The sequence below is a fragment of the Rosa chinensis genome, chromosome 1 (genome assembly GCF_002994745.2).
Source record: "Rosa chinensis cultivar Old Blush chromosome 1, RchiOBHm-V2, whole genome shotgun sequence".
Lineage (NCBI taxonomy): Eukaryota > Viridiplantae > Streptophyta > Magnoliopsida > Rosales > Rosaceae > Rosa > Rosa chinensis.
In genome coordinates, this window is record NC_037088.1 from 2,921,978 (window position 1) to 2,944,868 (window position 22,891).

Here is a 22,891-nt window from a genome sequence, read left to right on the forward strand (position 1 = left end):
CGCCAAAACCCCTTCTCAATCTCTTTTTTCTTAGTCTTTCCCTCATCTTCTTCCTCCACCTCCACCACCACTTAATCGCCCTGATCCAATTCTCCCTCTGTTTCCAACCTCGTAGGCCTAAAATCCCCAATCTTGGCATTGAAATCCGAGTCTAGCAGCCTTGTTAGGCTTCACGTCACCGTGAATCACTGGTCCAGCAAAGCCTCCTGGAGGCTCCTGGGTGGGCTTGATGGTGGAGGTGTTAGTTTTGAGGTGGTGGAAATGGCAGAGGGGCTGAGGTTGGTAGTGTTCAAGCTTTTGGTCTTGAAGAAATTCAAGGTGGGTTTGATGAGAAATTTCAGTTTGGTGGCGGTTTGGGTGGTCTGGATGGTACTGGAGATAGAAGTAGAGGTGGTGCTCAAGGATTTAGGGGGCCAGAGAGTTGGGAAACAAGAGATGTAGAGAGAGAGAGACATTACGTTCCCGGGACGAGGGCCTCAACCCCAGGAGAGCTGGTGAGCTGGACACCGGTGACGGTGACATCCCTGTCCAGGGCGCCAAGCCAGCCAGAGTGCAGCTTCGTCTTCCCGATCACCGTCGCCACCAAGAAACCTAGGCACCACCGACAATTCCATATCTCTATTTGGCTCCTCACTCAGAATCGGGAAATGTGGAAATTGAGAGAGTTCAGTTGTGAAGAGTGAGAAAGGCTAAGAGATGAGATTAAGGAAGAAGAAGAGGCCATATTGGGACAAAGATGGGTCTTTTGCCATTGCGAGGTGTTTGTTGGTTTTTCACGGCGGTGGTCGCCGATATAGAGGAGAAGAAGAAGAGGGGAGAGGGGGGGGGAGAGAGAGAGAGAGAGAGAGAGAGAGAGAGAGAGAGAGAGAGAGAGAGAGAGAGAGAGAGAGAGAGAGAGAGAGAGAGAGAGAGAGAGAGAGAGAGAGAGAGAGAAATAAAATTAGAAATTATATTAAAATGGAAATCTCCATTCTGCCCTCCTTCAAGGTTTAAAAAACTGAAGTGTGGACCCCCTTGTCAGCTCCAACTTAGCGTATGACGTCACATTTGAAGAATTTGGACTCGGGTGATATTGTTTGTGAGTATAAGGACCAGTCTGATTAAAAAAAAAATTTAAGGACCAAACTAATTTTATGCCCAAAGTTCAGGGGGGTAAACTTAGGGCTGGGCGTTTAAGCCTGAAAACCCGGAGACTTGGACAGGCCCGTCAAAGCCCGACCCGAAAACTAGGAGACCTCGGACTGGCCCGTCAAAGCCCGACCCTTACGGGCCGGGCCCTATCTTTTTTGTAGATAAAACGGTTCGGGCCGGGCCTTAACTCTCACATAAACGGTTCGGGCCGGGCCTTGGATTTCAAAAATGAAAAAGCCCGTTAGGCCCGTATTAGATTAAAAAGACAAGTGTCACTATATTATTGGTTGTAAGATAAGGCTCAAAATCCTTATCATAGGTATGTTCTCATTGAATTTGATCTTCAGCCCTAATTCCCCTAAATGCCCAAATGGTCAAACCTAATTTCACATTTTCACTACCTCACTCATCCTACAAGATCTGCCGCCTCTCTAGCTCTCCTCGACTCCTCCTTCAGTCACTGGCCCACTGCCTAGCATTGCTGCGCCACCGATTCCAGATATGCCACCTCTCCAGTTCTCCTCGAATCTTCCTTCAGTCGATTACAGACCTGCGTCGTCGATTCCATCAAGCTCCTCTCGGTTTCTCCCTTTCGTCGATTCCATACTTGATACAGTTCCATATAAGGTATCCAATCGAGCTCCTCTTTCATTGATTCTGTAACTTTTGGTTCTCATGCTATTTGTTCCTAATCTGACAAGATTGTGTTGTCATTCCAATTCTGCAGTACATTTCGATTAAGCCTTTGGGCGATAGAGTGCTTTTGAAGATCAACACCGTGAAGGAAAAAACTAGTGGTGGGATTTTGCTTCTAACCACAGGCTCCAGCTCGGACAAAGCCTCAAGGAGGAGAAGTGGCTGCTGTCAGAGAGGGCAAAACCTTCAGGCTTCTAGTCTTCTAATTCTCAATCAAGGTCTCTCTCTCTCTTGGTTAATCATAGATTCTATGTATGATATTTGAATTGAGTGCAATGGTGCAGATTGATCTAATTCTTCTCCCTATTTTGGTTGTAGAATGGCCACTAATGGGAATGTTATTGTACCATCACCGAAAGCTCTAGTTGAACCAAAACCGAGAGTGCTTGAGGCTCTGCCTACTGCTCCGGTTTCTGCTCGTCCTCCTAGACCACCAAAAAGCAAGAGGAAGCGGGCTGCAAAGAAGGCAGTCAAGCCACTGAAGGTCATAGCCTGGTCCAATGTCTGATTGTCTGGGCACACTTTGACAAGTTTGATAGGGAAATTATGGAAGTTGTGGATGGAAAGAGGCAGGAAGTTAGACGTGAAGTATGAGCAAAGTGCAGGTATTGTGAAACTGACCTTGCTGGAGATTCTTCTTTTAGTGGTACTAGCACATTAAGAAGGCACATTGAGATTGACGGCTGGCTTTGCTGAATTAGTTGTTGAATTGCTCCTTCCAAATTCCGAATGTCGACTTTCTATTTCAATTGCAGCTTTGTATTTGAATTGGGACTTTGTGTTGAATTGCATGTCAAATTGTTCCTGACTTCTTGTATTTGAATTTGGATAATGTGTATTTCAAATCTGGATATTTGAATGTGCAGCTTGAGACTTTGGATATGGATAGTGTTTTGAACTTAAAACATGTTGAAATGAATGAAATCTTGATTATATATATGTGGGCAGATAGTATAGTATAAAACTGGTATTTGGGCCCGAAAGCCCGGAAACCAGGCCCAAAAGGAAACGGGCTGGTCCCTGTAGGTGCCAAAAAGGGCTTTTGGCCCGAACCATAAAAAACGGGCCGGCCCAGTGAAATTTTATATGGACCCAGCCCTAGGTAAACTGATTGAATTTTTTTCCAAACAATAAAATCATTGCAAATGGTACATATGTGGAAATTAGTCAAATTATAAGGAATCTTTCAAGAATTAAGCAAAATGAGTATCAACCCAAAAAGAGGGAAGCATGAAAGAAACTACAAAACAGGGTCTCAAAATAGCATTGTGATACAAATCATCCAAAAAGGTACCCAATTAAAACTGCAAAACAAGAAATGAAAGAGGTTCATAGTAATACTATTGGCATAGTTTCATGAAAATGATCAAACTTTGGTACCATATATTTGCAGTGATTGAGATTATCAATTAAAAGGACTACTTGCACCAGTTCCCCAGACAAATTTAAGCAAACAACTATTAGCAAAGCCAAAAGGGAGACAAAGCTGTGGAATGGGGTATGCATTTTTCCATGAAATAAAGGAATGAGCCATAAATTTCAGAATTGAGATGAATACCTTGGTTGGGTTTGGAGTCCATTGTCTCAAAGCATGAAACTTGTCATTGAGTTGGACTCTCCTTTGGCGCTCATAGCAAAGTGCTTGGTCCCTTTATTTCCACCTCTTCCTCTTCCAAATGGCTTCATCTCCTTAGAAAACTCCAGCACCCTATTCTCAAACAACTGCCTACTCTCGTTCTCAAGTAGAAGAAACCATCAACATCTGCTTGAATAGTTGCAGACTGTGAGGTAAAGCATAAAATGTTCCTGGCTTCTAATTACATATTAGAAAAATAAGTCAAGGCATCGGTACCCGTCAACAAATATCTGAGTAGTATTACTAAATACAACTCCAAAGAAACACTCTTGGTAACAAAAACCAAAAACAAAGAAACAATTTCAAGTCCTTTCTGTCAAAAATAAACACAAGAAAATAGCAAGCTAGGTCTGAAATTACCTTAACCATATCTCCTCTTTCACTGAATCCCCCATAAGAAAAAAATTTAAAAAAAGGAATAAAAAAGTCCAAATTGTCAAAGATACCTTCACTGTAGGGTCCAAAGGTGCAAAGAAATCAGAATGTACTGGTAGTGGTTTAGTACTCTCTCCATCTGTAAACGAAGAACAACAACTAAGCAGAGAAGAGAAATTACTTGAAATGGAGGAGGAAGAAACCAAAGGAGTAGAAGGAGTGGATCCCCTAGGGTTCAAAACGGTATCGACGGCGGAAAGAGTCATGTTTTGGCGTTTGATCGTGTTGGAAGAGGCTGTGGATGACTGCGTAGAGGCCACGATGGTGCTATTGATGATGGCGACGGTGTTGCTGTAATCAGGTAAAAGCTTTGACTAGTTCACAAATAGCCCACAAATCCATACAATAACATGAAGTAAATGACCTACCTGAGATGAGAAGTTGGTTGATCTTGGTCGGAGGCGGAGGGAGGTGGAGAGGGAGCTCTGGTTTCTTTGACTCTGTCGGAGTCTAAGTTTCTTCGACTCTCTCGATGCCTTAGATTTTGTCGGAAAATGGAGGAGGAAGGATTTTGATGGTGAGGAGGAGGAGGAGCTCGAGAAGGGTTGAGAATGGATATTAGGGTTTTTTGGGGTCGGGTCTAATTTTTTTTCCTCAAGTGTGATAGTTTTGTTCCCCGCTTTCTTCAAATCTTTAAAACACTTAGCCGCTTCATGATTATAGGTTCCCGCAAATTTTAGAACAAAAATTTTAACACCGGTCATTTTAAGAACCGATGTTTATGATATACATTTAAATCAGTATTTTTCTACAACGATGTTAGCTTATTTTTTTACATAGTGTGCAAGTCTAACCGATTTAAATTATGTGATGTCTATTAACATAATTCTAGTAGTGTTGGGTTTATACTTATTTACAAACTTATAACATTAAAAAGATAAAAAGAAATATAACCTTTGAATTCTATCTATCTCTTGTTGTTGTTTTCTTCTTTGTCTTTTATTTTTTTGTTCGGCTCTTCTTCTTCATTGTTTTCTTCTTCATTTTTCTTTCTCCTTCTGCCCTTCTCATCTTCTTCACCTTGCTTAGAGATCCGGGCTTATGAAACCTCAAGATCGATCTTCGTTTTCTTATTCATCTGGTGTTCTTTTTGTTCCTCTTCCTTCTACCTTTCTCATCTTCTTCATCTTCCTTAGAGACCTAGGCTTATGAAACATCAAGATCTATACATTTAAGGTCCATAAATCTCTAGATACTCAATAAATTTGCAGATTTCATCGCCAGATTCTTCTATTTTAGTTCTTCAAAGCCTCTAAATTTCGATGTTGAAATTCTCGTATACTGATTGAAAACCTACTGTCAATCGGTAAACCAAACTTTTGATAACTGAAAAGCTTGGTCCGGCAGCAATCACATTTTGGCAAGCCAGAAAGTATTAGCTTGGTTCTGGCTTAGGCAAAAAATCTTGGTTTCCGAACAGAAGCCAGTCCTAAAATCCATCATGAGGAAACCAATGTTCTATAGAACGTGATAAAGTAATTTGGGGTTCATATCCAAAACCAATTGAAAATGGATGAGGTGTGTCAAACCCTTATAAACTCATAGGCAAGGTCCCCATTTTTCATATAGGATCCATACTCTCAACACGCCCCCGCATGCGTGGTGAATTTTCAAGTTATACATATGTATAACTTATATTGGGTGACGTAGAGCCCGTGTCGCAACGAGACATGCACACATGGAATAACCTACTCTGACACCATGACAAAGTAATGTGAGGTTCATATCCATAACCAATTAACATTAGATGAAGTGACCCAAACCCTTATAAACATATAGCCAATGTCCTAATTTTCTATGTGGAATCCATACTCTCAACAGAATGAAAGGCAGTCACCACCTTAGAATCTCTCATCATAAGTTTGGAAGCCAAAAGAGTGATAAGACCAACAAAAGAAGTAGCGTTGCTAACACGCACCTTAATCCAAAATGGTGATAAAAAAAACAGAAGTGGTTTTTGGCCGCAGCACTAAAAGGTGAAGTTAATTAAGTTAACAAAGACACTTTTGGGAATCATATCCTGTTAATTTCAGTGAGGGCAGATTCCAGCCCAATAGAAGCTTCCAAGTTGGGCTTTGCCCATACGACAGAGTCGTCACAGCGCCGTCCATTTTGACAGTCCAGTATTCCGTCACGCGAAATCGCAAATGTTGGAACTTGCCAACTTGGAACCAAAAGTTAACGGCTGCGATTTGAGCCGTCGAATGCCGATTCCCAAATTGATGGGTCAATAAAAACCCCCTTTGCTACCCTCAAAGACTCGTCTCCTCCACACAACGCCCCACTCTCCCTAGGTCTTTTGTCTTTGAGCATTTCAGCAGCGAAGAGCTCAAGGCGGAGACCCTCGCAGCCTTCAATCGCTCTTCATTTTCTTCAGAGGTATACCGATTTCTTGTTCTAGATCTGTAATAGCTCTCCCTGTGTCACAACTTTGCGATTTTCTTTCAGATCTGTTTGTTTTCATTTCAGATATATGTTCGTAATTTCAAGATCTGACTTGTTTTTGTGAATTAGTGAGATCTGATGTTCGATCTATATGTTTTGACTGCTTCGTCTTTCTCAGATCTGCTTTTTTGAGTAACATTTTATCTGAAATTTGTTTGGATTCGATCTATTTGTTTGTATATTGATTGTGGATCTGGAATCCGGTAGATCTGGAGATGGATGTTTTGAAATTTCGATCATTTTTTTTTTCTACGTTTAAGCGATTCTATGTCTTAGTCAAAATGAGTCAAATGCTCCCGGTTAGTAACACGGTGGCTGAAATTACTGGCTTGGACGTTTATAATGCCCTAGTATTTGTACTACCAGCTAACGCTGATTCGCGGATGTTGATTGTCTATTTTTGTGGTCTAATGTGTTTCTAAACTCAGTCTAATCATGAAGTTGACATTAGTAGTAACAAAAATTGATTTGTGTTGATACTTTTGCTAAAGATAATCATGAAGTTGACGTTAGCGGTAATAAAAAATGATTTTTGTTGATACTGTTGGTGAAAATGACACTGAATTGTTTTGTTGGATCCTTTGCCCGGTGAACCTCTTCTTTTCCATTCATGGAAGGCTTTCCATTTTTTTGGTTATTGTAAATTATGGGTAACAGCCCCTGGTTTGTGTTATACTGCTTGCTAAAGATGACAATGAGTTTAATGGCTCATTTATTCTTCATCAAGTATTGTATCAATTGTTTGGTGTCCGGTCAAATTGGTCTTTATCTTAAGTTTTAAACAAAAAGTGTTTTGGTGTTTTGACACTGTTTGAGACTTTTACTTGTTTCTTGAGTAATGCACCAAATTTGTTTACTAACTGAACTTGTGAAGTGGTAATATTTGTTCATATTTGATCCCAATTACATTTTATACTTCCCATGAGTCTCACTTTGGTCAACTAATTAAGGTGGTGGTGAAGTTTTATTTATTTTATTTTTAATTACTCATGTTTTGTTGTATATATCTTTGACCTAAAACTGTATGTAAAACTTCATTTTTATTTTGGGGGGTTTAGTATAATAAATGAAATGTTGTATGCCCAGTTTAGAATTATGTTTGCTAATATTTTTTATTCAAATGTGTTCTATGTCTGATTTCGATTGTTTTCTGCCTGTTGGTGTTGTAAGACCTGGTGATTGTGCTCAATCTCTTTTGCCATATGTCTTTTTGGATTGATGGATTTTATAGCTATTTAGTCAGTCTATTTGAGGCTTTACAATGTGATTCTTATTTGCGTTTATCCTATATGTTTTACTTTTTAACTTGATCATCAGCTCATGTTTATCGTGGAACTTTAATTATAATCAGTTGATACCTGTTTTTAATGTTTTTGGTTTTACTTGTAGGAGACGCAATGGTTGATCAGGTTCAACACCCTACTGTCATGCAAAAGGTAGCTGGCCAGCTCCTTCAGCAATCCATTCAGGGTTATGATACTGGCTTCCAAAGACAGGGGATGTACCAGAGACGTCCTGCATATGGAAATTACTCCAATGCTGCATTGCAATATTCCATGATGCCAGCTTGCAGAGCTACCACTGATCTGTCCATGATTCCATCAACTGCATCCCCAGTTTTTGTGCAAGCCCCTGCAGAGAAAAGCCACTTTGCCATTGATTTCCTTATGGGTGGTGTTTCTGCTGCTGTATCTAAGACCGCTGCTGCTCCCATTGAGCGTGTCAAGCTTTTGATTCAGAACCAGGATGAAATGATCAAGTCTGGTCGGTTGTCTCAACCCTACAAGGGCATTGGTGAGTGCTTCTCCAGAACAATCAAGGAAGAAGGATTTGGTTCATTGTGGAGAGGAAACACTGCCAATGTCATCCGTTACTTCCCCACTCAGGTTTGTGATGTATCTGTATTTTTTTTCATTCTTTTTTCTGGAAAATGTCATATGACAATGATGATATGCTAAAATTGCTACCTGTATGTCATGGCAGGCGTTGAACTTTGCATTCAAGGATTACTTCAAGAGGCTATTCAATTTCAAGAAAGACAGGGATGGTTATTGGAAGTGGTTTGCTGGTAACTTGGCCTCAGGAGGTGCGGCTGGTGCTTCTTCTCTTTTCTTTGTCTACTCTTTGGACTATGCTCGTACCCGTTTGGCTAATGATTCTAAGGCTGCAAAGAAGGGTGGAGAGAGACAATTCAATGGTCTGATTGATGTGTACAAGAAGACATTGAAATCTGATGGTATTGCTGGTCTATACCGTGGATTCAATATATCATGTGTTGGTATCATTGTTTACCGTGGTTTGTACTTTGGACTGTATGATTCACTCAAGCCTGTGGTCCTAACGGGAGGTTTACAGGTTAGTGGATTACATTTTATGTTTTGTTTTTATTTTTGGTTCATCATTATGGTATTGATATTCTGCTTCTGTGGAATTGGTATGTTTGGAATTTTTTTAATATAAAATTAGAAACTGGTTGATTTGGCAATTGTAGTACTTTGATTGGTTCTTTGTATTTCTATGTGCTTGTAAATTTTTATTTGTTCTATTTTGGAGGATTGATTCTAAGGATATGCAAATTCTTCATTTGTTGGCTGCAGTTGTATTTATATTTACTTGACCTGTTCTGGACTCGATTTTTATGGCTTATGAGTGTTCCCTACACATGTTTCAGAGTATCCAGCTGACATCCTTTTGTTTTTGAAAACTACAGGATAGTTTCTTTGCTAGCTTTGCTCTTGGATGGGTCATCACTAATGGTGCTGGTCTTGCTTCCTACCCAATTGACACTGTTCGTAGAAGAATGATGATGACCTCCGGTGAAGCCGTCAAGTACAAGAGTTCTTTTGATGCCTTCACTCAGATCTTGAAGAATGAGGGTGCCAAGTCCCTGTTCAAGGGTGCTGGTGCAAACATCCTCCGTGCCATTGCTGGTGCTGGTGTCCTTTCTGGTTATGACAAGTTGCAGCTGATTGTGTTCGGGAAGAAGTATGGTTCTGGATCTGGTTAAGAATGTCTCGTCTCCCAAGCCAGATAGCTTTTAGATGGTGATGAAAATCTCTTTTTGAGTCTGAAGAACTTATTTCGGCAAAATTTTCCTTGAATAATTCAGTTTTAGGGGAGTTGATCCCAAACAGATTTTTACAATGGGATTGATTTTTGTTCTCATAAGCCAGATTTTTACTGTGAGTGGTGTAAATGCCACACATATTTGGAGTTTTATTCAGATGATATGCAGGTTATTGGGTGTTTCAATTGTTAAATGTCAATTCTTTTTCTAAAGTTGTTTTCCGGAACTACTATAGTAGTTTGCATTTTGGTTTCAGGAGCGTTGCCATGTTTCTCTGGAACAATTGCTTTGCAAAGTATTTATGTGCTTGTTTTCATTATGGTTATTCTGAAAAGAGGGCCAAATATTGTGCTTTACTCTGTCAGTATGAAGTTGCTGATTGTAATATGTGGTCTCCTTGGAGGCTGTTGGGTTACAGGACCCATCACATTATCTGTTCAGGTATGCATTTTCCGTTCTTCAACTCGTTTTTGTGTTGGTCGTTATGCCGGTTGGTTATCTGATATGATGAAAAGGTTAAAATATGGAACTTGGTAGCATTGTCATCCATCGCATCGCTACTTACCGTGACCACGACTAGTGTTTTTTTTTTTCCCTTCATCGTTGACAAACAAATTAAGAACACAAACTACAAGGATAAACCTCTAGTCACTCCCACCTTGCTGATTCAAATAGAACGCATGAGACACAGGAAGAGGAGACACTTGTGCCAAAGTACTGCAAAACGATCCTAAAGATCAAAATTTGCTAATTTGTCTGTCACAAAATTTAGTCTCTCTGAAAATATGCTTGAACCTTCTGGAAGAGAAAGAAAAAGCAATCTTCCAAATATCTTTCACGAAAATCTTAATCTGCCAAGGAGTAGCTACCTTCTTGAGGATGCAATCATGTTGAGCAGCATGTGATGCATTACTCAGAGCTGTAGCTTCTGCAATGAGAACTGAAGCAGGTTCTAGATTCTTAGAAGCAGCAAATATAGGTTGACCATTAGCATTCTTAAAAACAAAGCCAAGAGTAGCAATTCCCTGCCTCACAGAACCATCAAAATTTATTTTAATTTAATCATGATCTGGAGGTTTCGATTTAATATGAATGAATTTAGAAACCTTAGTATTACACACTGTAGGTGTTGGTATATATACCTCTCAGGCACAAATCCGGAAGCACAAGGCTCGTATAGCCACAAAAGAATGACACACCCCCAAACGAGGGTCCCCCGATAACACCCCCCCCAATGGGGCAGTATCGGGAACCCAAACGTCCCACATTGAAAGCAAGGGAACTATATCTCCCCAAATCCTCTAAAATATGTCATCTCCAACATCCTAAAGATGTAATTGTTTACTATTGCTTTCCATTATCTTTATCTTATAACGTCACTAACTTAGGAATCAGAGTGTTGAAGGCCGGCACACCCAGTCTTCCCTCTGACCTTTGTTTGTTTTACAGATAAACGAGACCGAGAGCGATAGTAACAAGACATCTCGTGATTCTACTGGACTAGACCACCCATCTATTCAACAAAAACAATAAGATTAGCTCCCAAAGTAGCAGCCCCAAAGAAGGTTTGAGAAGGGGATTAGGATTATTAAACAAAGATTCAATACAAGAGTGAAAAGAACCAAGCCATTTGTTAGGAACATGTGTGTTTGTTGAAAATCTCCAAACAGCCTTAGCAAAGTTACAATGCATAACAAGATGGTCTAAATTTTCAATGCCATTTTGGCACAGAGGACAACAAAAAGAAATATTAGAATTATAGAGAGAGAGCTTGTCTTTTGTCTTTAGTCTATTTCTCAAAAGAGTCCAAGCAAAAATCTTAATTTTAGGAGGCATATGCAATTTCCAAATTTTATTCAAAAACTTTGATTTTGAATGAGAGTGTGCCTTCTGTGCAAGTAACTAAGAAGCACTATTAATTAAAAACTTACCAGAGCCTGAAGGTCCCCAAACAAATTCATCCGGCATATCATTCATAGGAATAGAACATCAAGACTTTGCATAACAATATCATGAGGAAGCAATGAAGAAAGAGCATCTTTGTTCCACTGAAAATTCTGAATAAAAGAAGAAACTTTAAGAGTCCAATCTAAATGGTTCCTCTCATCTTCAGGAATTACCAAATAAAGAGGATAAGGGAGAACCCAATTAAAAGACCAAAATAAAATATCCTTACCATTCCCAATAGTCCATCTCATACCTTCCATTACTAAAGACCTGGCATCAAGAATTCATTTCCAGGCTAAAGAATTGGAAGCCTTCTTATTAATAGATAACAAGTGTGAATTTCTAAGGTACTTGGCAGTCGCCAATTGAACCCACCAATTATGAGGCTCAGTGAGAGCTAAAGCAGCTTTATTAAACCACTCAGCGGGCCTAATTCCTAAACCTCCCATTTCCTTAGGAAGTCAAACTTGTTCCCAAGCCACATAAGAGTTCTTAACACCCCAAAAGAAATTTCTAAAATGGTTATCAAGAGCAATAGTAACTTTTTTAGGACATTTAGAACATGATAAAACATGGTTAGGCAAAAATAATACAAGATTTAATAAGATGAATCTAAGTAGGAGCAAATAACCATTTTAGAGACAGAAATAATACAAGATTTAATAAGATGAATCTAAGTAGGAGCAAATTCAAAAGCTGATAAACAAGAAGTAAGATATATAGTCCCAATTAAGATAATCATAAGCTTTCTCTAGGTCTAATTTAAGAGCCATGGATCCTTGCTTACCTTTCCTTTTGTTAAAAGTGGAGAATAATTCATGAGCAATAAGAATATTATCTTGAATTGATCTGCCAGGTGCAAAGGCGCCTTGATTCTGAGAAATGAATTTATTCAATAAAGGCTGTAAGCGATGAATAATAACTTTAGAGATTACCTTGTAAGAAACATTGCATAAGCTAATAGGTCTATAGTGGTGGACTGTTTCGGGAGCCTTAGTTTTTGGAATAAGAACAATATTAGTTCTATTTATTAAACTAAGATCTAAATTTGAAGAAAAGAAAGAAGAAACTAATTGAAAAAGAGAATCATTAACCTGATTATAATAGGTGTGAAGAAAATGGCATGAATGTCGTCAGGACCTGGTGCTTTAAGAGGACCAGTGTTATGGACTACATTATAAACTTCCATCATAGTAATTGGAGCTAATAGTGAAGCATTATCTTCCGCTGAAATACAATGTGAAATACAAGAAAGAAAATCAATAGTAGAATGAAAAGAAGGTGTAGTTGCGGAAGTAAAACGTTTTTTCAAAGAGGAGATAAGAACTGAAGAAATTAGCTTGGGAGAATCTACCCAAATACCAGTGTCATCTTTAATTTTATGAATTAGATTTTTCTTTTTACATAAGCAAAGCTTGTGTCTGAAAAAACTTAGTATTCTTATCCCCTAGTTGAAGCTATTTACATTTTGCTCTTTGTGCCCAAAAAAACTTCTTCATCTAAATAAATCTTTTGTAATTCTTTCACTCAAGCAGCTTCGTGATCAAGAAGAATAGAATTAGGCTGAGAGATAATATTAGCTTGAACATATTGTAATTTAGAATAGGGAGAATAATACTTTGGTCACTCAACTATGACTCATTCGACACTTTGGTCACTCAAGTATTACACTGTCATTCACAAAAGTCACTTTGTTGTGAGAAAAAAAATGCCCTTTGGGTGACTTTTGTGAATGACAGTGTAATACTTGAATGACCAAAGTGATATATTTGAAACTTGAGTGACCAAAGTATCGAATGAGTCATAGTTGAGTGACCATTTGTGAAATTCTCCCTTTAGAATAAATATCTTTCATTATGTGGAAAACATAACAAAAAATAGTGAAGTTCCAATTTCTAGCCAAAGCTTGAAAAGCATTTGTTTTTGTAACAAAGTTTTCAATAGCATTACTAAAAGTGGCAGTTAGCCAAGAGTTATGATCTGAATCAGAAATAGGGAGATTAGTAAGAGACATATCAGGGAATAACGATAAAGCTTCCAGGTTAGCAACAACTCGGTCTAAACGCTCATAACTTACATTGTACAGTCATCTTGTTGTTTATTACACCAAGTGAAAACATTACCATTAAAAGGTAATGAAACTAGAACAGCATTATTTAGGAAAGCACGAAATTGAACCATAAATCTATTACTCTATTAGCCATTCGCACACCACCAATTTTCTCATCCAAAGATAAAATGCAATTAAAATCACCCATGATGATCCATGGAGTATCAGAATTAGGTTTAAGGGTTAGTAAGTGATTCCATAAAGTAGCCTGCATATGCTTATGAGGAAACATATATAAGAAAGTCAAAAACTAAGCATCCCCATTCTGCGAATTGTTGCAAAAGCAATGTATACAACAAAAGTTATTAAAAGGAAGCTTATTTACTAATTTCTTAGAAGCCTCCTCATCAAGACATCAAGTCTAGTGTCAAGAAGACACAATACATCTAAATGCAAAAGAGAGATTAGAAAGGTGATTTGAGCCAAAAGACCTTTCCGTGAACCTTCACGGCAAGTCCAACATAACATTGTCATTTGGAAACACTTGGATATATAGGAAGATTCTTTATGAAATTCTTTTAAATAGTCCCGTCTTTTCTTCCGTAGGCTATGGATTTTCCACAAGTACTTGTAAGCAATGATCTTCTTAAGATCGATCTGATTAGCAGCGAGTATATTTCATGGTAGAGGGTAATCTAAAAATAAAATGAACTAAATGCTGTTTACTCTCTATATTTATAGAATTTTGACGTTTCAATCTTTCACTTTTTAATTTTACCCTGATATCCTATAAACTCTCTAATTTCACACAGAATGTATTTGCCGTCAACTCTCCTCCGTTAAATTGCTGACGTGGCATCCCTTTCACGTTAAAATGTCTTTTCTACACTTATTTTATCTCCATCTTCTTCATCCAAAACCAAGCCCAACCTTAGAACCATATGAACCCTAATTGGAGATTTGGAGCGGGTTGGGTCAAAACCCTTCTTTCTTGTTCTTCCAGCTCTGTTTATCTCCATCTTCTTCATCCAAAAACAAGCCCAACCTTGGAACCACGTGAACCCTAATTGGAGATTTGGGGCGGGTTTTTGACCCAATTACAAACTGTGGAAATTGCATAGATGAGAAGAGCAGGGGTTGGGGAGGAGGAGGAGGAGGTACCGGAGATCAAGAACACGGCGCAGATCAAAAAAGCAGTCCAATCAAGACTGATGGTTTCAGTTTCGATCCCCAACAGAGCTATAGTGGGCTTCGTTCGACGTCATAAAGCAGCAAGCAACCCGTGGCGGATCCTAGACCCGCCGAGGTCCAGTGGAAGAAGGAGCTCTACGCAACTCATCGGCGTCGTCGGTCTTCCCGTCGAAATTAAGCACCTTCCCGTCGTCGAAATTAGGAAGAATATGGTTACTGTTCATGGGTGGAAGGTTCTATCTAGGCTCTCTAGTTGAAAGTATATGATAATATAACAGAATTTGTATAATGTCAAATCTCTTTTTTTATTTTTTGAAAGGGGGTCAAATCTCTTTTATGATCACTGAAAAGTATAAGATGGAGGCTAAATCCAATTCTTCGTTGACCCAGTTTTGTTGAATAAACGTGATTTTGATTATTAAGTAACCCCTCAAGGACCAAGACTCGAAAGTGATCTGTTGTGAATTTGCTACATAATGAATGGTACAAAAGCCCATCACAACATATTCAAATTCAAATTTGCAATAGACTCTCGCCTCCTCCACACAACGCCCGCTCTCTCTAGGAAACGTGTCTTTGAGCATTTCAGCAGCCAAGAGCTCAAGGCGGAGACCCTCGCAGCCTTCAATCGCCCTTCATTTTCTTCCAAGGTATACCAATTTCTTGTTCTACATCTGTGTGTTTTCATTCCAGAGATAGATGATGCTGGTTGATATATGTTGGTAATTTCAAAATATCTGGCTTGATTTTCTTTTCTTTATTTAGTCATTTCTGAGACGTCCTGCGGGGGGTTTAGTATGGAAATTATTCCTATGTAAAACTTCATTTGTATTTTGGGGGGTTTAGTATAATAAATGAAATGTTGTATGCCCAGTTTAGAATTATGTTTGCTAATATTTTTTATTCAAATGTGTTCTATGTCTGATTTCAATTGTTTTCTGCCTGTTGGTGTTGTAAGACCTGGTGATTGTGCTCAATCTCTTCTGCCATCTGTCTTTTTGGATTGATGGATTTTATAGCTATTCAGTCAGTCTATTTGAGGCTTTACAATGTGATTCTTATTTGCGTTTAACCTAAATGTTTTACTTTTAAACTTGATCATCGGCTCATGTTTATCGTGGAACTTTGATTATAATCCGTTAATATCTGTTTTTAATGTTTTTGGTTTTACTTGTAGGAGACGCAATGGTTGATCAGGTTCAACACCCTACTGTCATGCAAAAGGTAGCTGGCCAGCTCCTTCAGCAATCCATTCAGGGATATGATACTGGCTTCCAAAGACAGGGGATGTACCAGAGACGTCCTGCATATGGAAATTATTCCAATGCTGCATTGCAATACCCCATGATGCCAGCTTGCAGAGCTACCACTGATCTGTCCATGATTCCATCAACTGCATCCCCAGTGTTTGTGCAAGCCCCCGCAGAGAAAAGCCACTTTGTCATTGATTTCCTTATGGGTGGTGTTTCTGGTGCTGTATCTAAGACCGCTGCTGCTCCCATTGAGCGTGTCAAGCTTTTGGTTCAGAACCAGGATGAAATGATCAAGTCTGGTCGGTTGTCTCAACCCTACAAGGGCATTGGTGAGTGCTTCTCCAGAACAATCAAGGAAGAAGGATTTGGTTCATTGTGGAGAGGAAACGCTACCAACGTCATCCGTTACTTCCCCACTCAGGTTTGTGATGTTTCTCTGTTTTTTCTTTTCTCTGGAAAATGTCATACGACGATGACGATATGCTGAAATTGCTACCTGTATTTCATGGCAGGCGTTCAACTTTGCATTCAAGGATTACTTCAAGAGGCTATTCAATTTCAAGAAAGACAGGGATGGTTATTGGAAGTGGTTTGCTGGTAACTTGGCCTCAGGAGCTGCAGCTGGTGCTTCTTCTTCTTTGTTTGTCTACTCTTTGGACTATGCTCGTACCCGTTTGACTAATGATTCTAAGGCTGTAAAGATGGGAGGAGAGAGACAATTCAATGGTCTGATTGATGTGTACAAGAAGACATTGAAATCTGATGGTATTGCTGGTCTATACCGTGGATTCAGTGTATCAATTGTTGGTATCATTGTTTACCGTGGTTTGTACTTTGGACTGTATGATTCACTCAAGCCTGTGGTCCTAACGGGAGGTTTGCAGGTTAGTGGATCACATTTTACGTTTTGTTTTTATTTTTGGTTCATCATTATGGTATTGATATTTTGCTTCTGTTGAATTGGTTTTCTGTTTTTTTTTTTTTAATATAAAATGAGAAATTTGTTGATTTGGCAATTGTAGTAATTTGATTTGTGTTCTTTGTATTTCTATGTGCTTGTAAATTTCTATTTATTCTATTTTGGAGGATTGATTCTAAGGATATGCAAATTCTTTATTTGTTGGCTGTAGTTGTATTTATATTTACTTGACCTGTTCTGGACTCGATTTTTATGGCTTATGAGTGTTCCCTACACATGTTTCAGAGTATCCAGCTGACATCGTTTTGTTTTTGAAAACTACAGGATAGTTTCTTTGCTAGCTTTGCTCTTGGATGGGTCATCACTAATGGTGCTGGTCTTGCTGCCTACCCAATGGACACTGTTCGTAGAAGAATGATGATGACCTCCGGTGAAGCCGTCAAGTACAAGAGTTCTTTTGATGCCTTTGCGCAGATCTTGAAGAATGAGGGTGCCAAGTCCCTGTTCAAGGGTGCTGGTGCAAACATCCTCCGTGGCATTGCTGGTGCTGGTGTCCTTTCTGGTTATGACAAGTTGCAGCTGATTGTGTTCGGGAAGAGTTACGGTTCTGGATCTGGTTAAGAATGTCTCCTCTCCCAAGCCAGATAGCTTTTAGATGATGATGATGAAAATCTCTTCCTTTTTTTTTTTTTTTTTTTTTAGTCTGAAGTACTTATTTCGGCAAAATTTTCCTTGAATAATTCAGTTATAGGGGAGTTGTTCCCAAACAGATTTTTACAATGTGGTGTAAATTTCACACATATTTGGAATTTTAGTCAGATGATATGCAGGTTATTTTGTGTGTTTCAATTGTTAAATGTCAATTCTTTTTCTAAAGTTGTTTTCTGGAACTACTAGAGTAGTATTGCATTTTGATTTAAGGAGCATTGCAATGTTTCTCTGGAACAATTGCTTTGCAAAGGATTCGTGTGCTTGTTTTCATTATGGTTATTCTGAAAAGAAGGCCCAATATTGTGCCTTACTCTGCCAGTATGAAGTTGTTGATTGTATTATGTGGTTGATGTATGTGGTCTCCTTGGACCCATCACTTGATCTGTTCAGGTAGGCATTTTGGTTCTTGACCAAATACCTAAATTCGGCCTAACTGGAATTCACGGAATTCACTTACTCCACTAAAGATTTATATGGATAATTACCTCCATTTAAGTGTAAAATTACAATTTTATAATATACCCAATTAATAAATTACAACTCTGCCACTGCCACTCTCCCAGTAAAACCACCTATTCCCGATCAATCACGGTCTCTCTCTCTCCCCTCTTCGATTTCTTGTCTTACAAGGCGCGCGATTCAGTTAGGTTCTTGAGCAGCTTCACATTCTGCTCCAACGATTTCCCCAGCCGCCAATTCTCAACTTGCAGTGGCTCCAATTCCTTGTCGGAAATCGCACCGACGGTTATTTCTCAGTCATTGCCGGCAAAGACTTGTGTGAGGGGTTTTGTACCGAACAGGAGGTGGAGGTGGGTACATAAGGCAGGCGATCTAAGGCTGGATCTTCATCCGCATCTGCGTAGTTGAAGCAGCCGGCGGTGGTGCGCCTCTCCGTAAGATCTGCTCCGTTCCGGTTCGAACACAAGTACGGGATCTATCTCATTCTGACCTTAGAGGACGGTGAGTATCAATTTGTATTTTTGTAGTTACTGGTTGTTGTGAGAAAGAATGGCATGGTAAGTAGTTCTTTTGGATTATGAAGAAGCAAGTTGTGGTGTTTGGTACGTTTTTGTTAGCCGCAGACTGAATGTTAGCTGATTATTTTTTTGTGTATTGTCTGTGTGTTACAAGATTGAGGTTCTTAATCCTCTCAATGATGATATCCATTATTTGGTTTCCAATGACAGTGAAAGTGGTGTTCAGCCCGGAGAGGATGATGTTTCTATACGAAAAAGTCATCAAGTTGAAAGAGATTGTGACATCTACAGCGTGAATTTTGAGAAACTAATAATTGATTCTTCAAAAGATTATAAACGTATGGGCAAAGTTGCTGTATTTAAGCAGAAGAGTTGTGCATTATTGAAGCACTATTATGGAGGGACAATAAAAAGATTAGGGTTGATTACATATAAGTGCATTTTTAAATGTGTTTTTAGCCATAAGACCACTAACTAATTTTTTCTCTCATAAGGCCACTAGATTAAAAAATGTATTATATTTTGGATATAAAAATTAAGATATTTACATAAATGCCACTAGAGTAAAAGTCAACAATCATTCTCTCTCTCCTCTCCGGCGAGGTCTCCGGTCAACTCCGTCAGGTCTCCGGCAAACTCTGGCTACCACAAAATGTACTGTCACTAACACTAAAAGCTACTATGGCTAGCAACAAAAGTTACTCTGATGAGATTTCCGGCAACCCCCGGCAATGTCACAAAAACTACTATCACTAGTAAAAAAAGCTACTGTCACTAGCAACAAAAGCTACGCTGGTGAGATTTCCAGCGAGGTCACAAAAGCTACTATCACCAACAACAAAAGCTACTATCACAAACAAAAGCTACGCTGGTGAGATTTCCAACAAGGTCACAAAAGTTATTGTCGCCAGCAACAAAAGTTACTATCATAACAAAAGCTACGCTCCCAAAACCAAAATTTACTATCCTCACCAACAAAAGCTACTGTTACCAATATCAAAAGCTACTCTCACTAACAATTAATGTTATTGTCACCAAAATCAAAAAGCTACTCTCATCAACGCCAAGAACAATAACTAAGTACGACAAAAACTACTACCAAGCAAAACAAAAGGTACTTCCGGAGACTGAGAAATCTATTCTCAGAGACTAACAAAGTTATGGAAATGTAAAAAATACAATCAAAGTAAAAATGCTACTGCAATCGAGAAAACAAAACATATTCAATGATACAAAAAGTATGAAGGGTTCAACAATGATATAACTATGTGAAAAACTACTTCCATAGTTGTAAAACGCCACTATCATAATTGTGAAAATCTATTACAATAATTATAGAAAGCTACTGTCAATGTTGTAATGCTACTATCATTTTTCAGTTGGCCGTCGTTGATGTTTTTTGCTGTGACGCTCTACTACCCAGCACTAACCATAGGCATTATTTTGCCACCTTCAACACCAAACTTCATTTCAATATTTCTTGGTTGGTCGAATGATCTCTTGGTCAATGAAGACTTCACTATCCAAATTCACATGATTTCCAGAATCTACTACTGCATATACAAAGGGAAAAAATTATGCCAAGAACAAATATACAACAAAACTAAACTAAACATTAGTATTTAAAATGCAAACTAAAAACAGCAGTGCACGCTGCACCACAAACTTGGCACTCCTTATAAACTCAATAATTAAAGACAAGCAATTAAAAGCTACTGACATAGGTATATGAAGCTGCTATGACTCATGTACAAGGCTACTTGAATAGTAATAAAAAGCTACCGACATAAATACTGATTGCAACAAAACCAATTGATTGTCCATGTTGATAGTGTAACACAAATACCAAACAAGAAATGCTAGAGATATGAAATCACAGCAAAAAGAAAACTGAATTTCATACATAATCATGATTTTTCAATTTGACAAGCTATTGATAGAAGACAACTTGAAAACAATCAAAATGAAAACAGAAAAGCTACTGAAATCAACTTGAAAAGATACTATCATAGGCATTTAAGCTACTATCACTGTGATGAACCACTAATAGTTATGGAGAGCTACTAACTTGAAATTAATCAAAATGAAAATAGAAAAGCTATTGACTAATAGCTTGAAAAGATACTAACATAGGCAAAGAAACTACTATCTCTGTGTTATAAGCCTCTATATATAACAGTTATAGAAAGCTATTGACTGCAATAAAAGGCAAAAGAATTTTTAGAAGAACAAAGATATGACAAATCAAAGCCGGGCGTGAATGAAAACACATGAATCTAAAACTCTATCAACTACATTATTAGCTTCTAGTTTTGACATGAATGAAATCATATAGAGTACTTAAACAAAATGCACAGTAGGTTTGTTTGACAGTGACACAAGTATGCTAGTAGTATTTTCAAATAGTATTAGTAGCTTTTTTTTTTCCTTGCAATATATCAGTTACCTAAAAAAAGAGAAAAACAGAGAAACTAATAATAGTGTTTTATTTTTTTTTATTTTTTTTTAACAGTATTGATAACTTATCAAAACTGTTCAAGTAGCATTTTCAGAGAGTATCAGTATCTCAAAATCAAATACAAATGAAACTCATGAATGCCAATCTAACAAACTAAATGCAAGCATTCTTGTTCACTATCTCAAAATCAATATACAAATGAAACTCTCGCTCAATAACAATTAGCCTAGCTACAGCCACAGCACATGGCACTTGAATTTTATTAAATTCCAAAATTCAAAACTCCAATTGATTCAAGTTAATGCTTTTTCATTCAATTTTAACTAGTTTCGCAAACAAATGAAAATGCCCAAAAGGATATGACGATGATGATGGTGATGATAGGAATTTGAGAACAGTGTGATGCTTGACAACCAATCAAATAAAGAAATCATGAACAAGCTAGCTATAATTAAAGATTCATCAGCTACCAAATAGCAAGTAGAGGCACATTTAATAAAAAAAACAAGAGAGATGAGGGCAATCAGAACACGTACACTAGATTTTGCTAATCAGAATGTTCGCAAACTTCAGGAGCTTCAATTTCACTAGACTCGTCACCAAAGTCCACTTTTGTTTCCCAAACACTATCGTCATAACCATCGCACCGTCCTCAAGAATTTCACCTTCTTCCACACCCTCAGCCGGCTTAGGACTATTTGAAGGAGATAACATAACAAGAGGCGGAGGAGTTTCCATATCCTCACCCGCGGCCTTGCTTTCTTCTTCGTCAAAATGATGGCGAGGGTGCTTGTGACGCAAATCTTGATCATCGCAGGTAGCACATGTCAGCGCCTCTGTCATGCTCATCTTTTGGCAAGGAAGGAAGTGCCAAACGATTTTGAATGATAGGAAACAAAGCTCTGATCTCTGAAATTATTACTATCGCTCATTCCTAGATCCGATCTCCCACCACCGTAGTCACTGAGCACAATACGGAACCTCTGTATCCGATCAATCAAGCCGATCAAGCCCTTTATCATCGTCATCTTCAGAAACCCTAGCTTTTCACAATGCAGAAGAAAGGAAAAGGAGAGGACTGGAGATCCAGTTCCAATTGGCGTCGTGCGTCGGAGATTCAATTCCATTTCCATTCGCCGACGTGATGGTGGAAAGAGGGAGTATCGCCGGCGAGAAAGAGAGAGAGAGAGAGATTAATCTTAGAGAATTTCATCGGAGAGACAGTGAGAGGATGGAGAATGATCGATTAATCTCAAGCAGTTGGTTTTCTTAAGTAGAAGGGCAAAATCGTCAGGAATGGAAAAGTTTGAGGAAGCAAGTGGCTTTATGAAGACAAGAAAAACTAGGTGGCCTTATAGCTAAATAAAGTTTCAAATTGACACTTATGAGTAATTTTATAAAAAGATTATTGGGGGGCAATAGTATGATTATTGGGGGAAATAAAAAGATTATTGGGCAGGTAATAATATGATTATTAGGGGGCAATAAAATGTTTATTGGGTATTATTTGGGAGCAATAAAATCGGACGCCAGAATCCTATCACCGGAGTCCGCGGCCGATCACCGAATCCGGCGGCCAATCACCAGAGTCCGGCGAGGTTTCCGATAACTTCTCTCTCTAAGTGACAAAGGACGAGAGGGCAAAATTGTCCTAAAAATAAATAAAAAGGAATAAAAAAAATACTTAATTGGGTAGTAGCGCAAAATATATGTAAATTATTGGATAAGTGGGCAATCTCATATGATGTTTGGGTAAGTGGGATTAGTGTAGCTCAAATTTGGGTAAATTGACATTTTCCCTTTTCTATTCTTCAACTCAATTTTGTGTTGGTCGTTATGCCAGTTGGTAAATAACCCTTTTGATGATGAAAAGGTTTAAACATGGAATGTGATTGGTGGCACTGTCATCCATCGCTACCTACCGTGACCACGACTAGTTGCTATAGTTGAAAGTATGGTAATAACAAAATTTGTA

The 22,891-nt window shown here is 38.5% G+C and overlaps 2 protein-coding genes across 2 annotated transcripts; both read left to right on the forward strand.

Moving 5' to 3' along the window:
* Nucleotides 1-6,120: 6,120 nt before the first annotated feature.
* LOC112182402 (ADP,ATP carrier protein 1, mitochondrial) lies at nucleotides 6,121-9,624 on the forward strand. Its single transcript, XM_024320891.2, has 4 exons — nucleotides 6,121-6,277; nucleotides 7,733-8,229; nucleotides 8,327-8,698; nucleotides 9,054-9,624. Exons 2-4 carry the CDS (start codon nucleotides 7,741-7,743, stop codon nucleotides 9,348-9,350), a joined length of 1,158 nt encoding a protein of 385 aa, XP_024176659.1. The 5' UTR covers nucleotides 6,121-6,277; nucleotides 7,733-7,740; the 3' UTR covers nucleotides 9,351-9,624.
* Nucleotides 9,625-14,340: 4,716 nt separating this feature from the next.
* LOC112182404 (ADP,ATP carrier protein 1, mitochondrial) lies at nucleotides 14,341-17,619 on the forward strand. The gene is made up of 4 exons (XM_024320892.2): nucleotides 14,341-15,248; nucleotides 15,776-16,272; nucleotides 16,364-16,735; nucleotides 17,095-17,619. Exons 2-4 carry the CDS (start codon nucleotides 15,784-15,786, stop codon nucleotides 17,389-17,391), a joined length of 1,158 nt encoding a protein of 385 aa, XP_024176660.1. The 5' UTR covers nucleotides 14,341-15,248; nucleotides 15,776-15,783; the 3' UTR covers nucleotides 17,392-17,619.
* The last annotated feature ends 5,272 nt before the right edge of the window (nucleotides 17,620-22,891 follow it).

Bases quoted from the DNA above. Each gene is read 5' to 3' on its own strand.
- LOC112182402 (XM_024320891.2), top strand. From the start codon at position 7,741: ATGGTTGATCAGGTTCAACACCCTACTGTCATGCAAAAGGTAGCTGGC. The intron at 8,230-8,326 runs GTTTGTGATGTA...ATGTCATGGCAG, and splicing joins TCCGTTACTTCCCCACTCAG to GCGTTGAACTTTGCATTCAA. The intron at 8,699-9,053 runs GTTAGTGGATTA...TGAAAACTACAG, and splicing joins TCCTAACGGGAGGTTTACAG to GATAGTTTCTTTGCTAGCTT.
- LOC112182404 (XM_024320892.2), top strand. From the start codon at position 15,784: ATGGTTGATCAGGTTCAACACCCTACTGTCATGCAAAAGGTAGCTGGC. The intron at 16,273-16,363 runs GTTTGTGATGTT...ATTTCATGGCAG, and splicing joins TCCGTTACTTCCCCACTCAG to GCGTTCAACTTTGCATTCAA. The intron at 16,736-17,094 runs GTTAGTGGATCA...TGAAAACTACAG, and splicing joins TCCTAACGGGAGGTTTGCAG to GATAGTTTCTTTGCTAGCTT.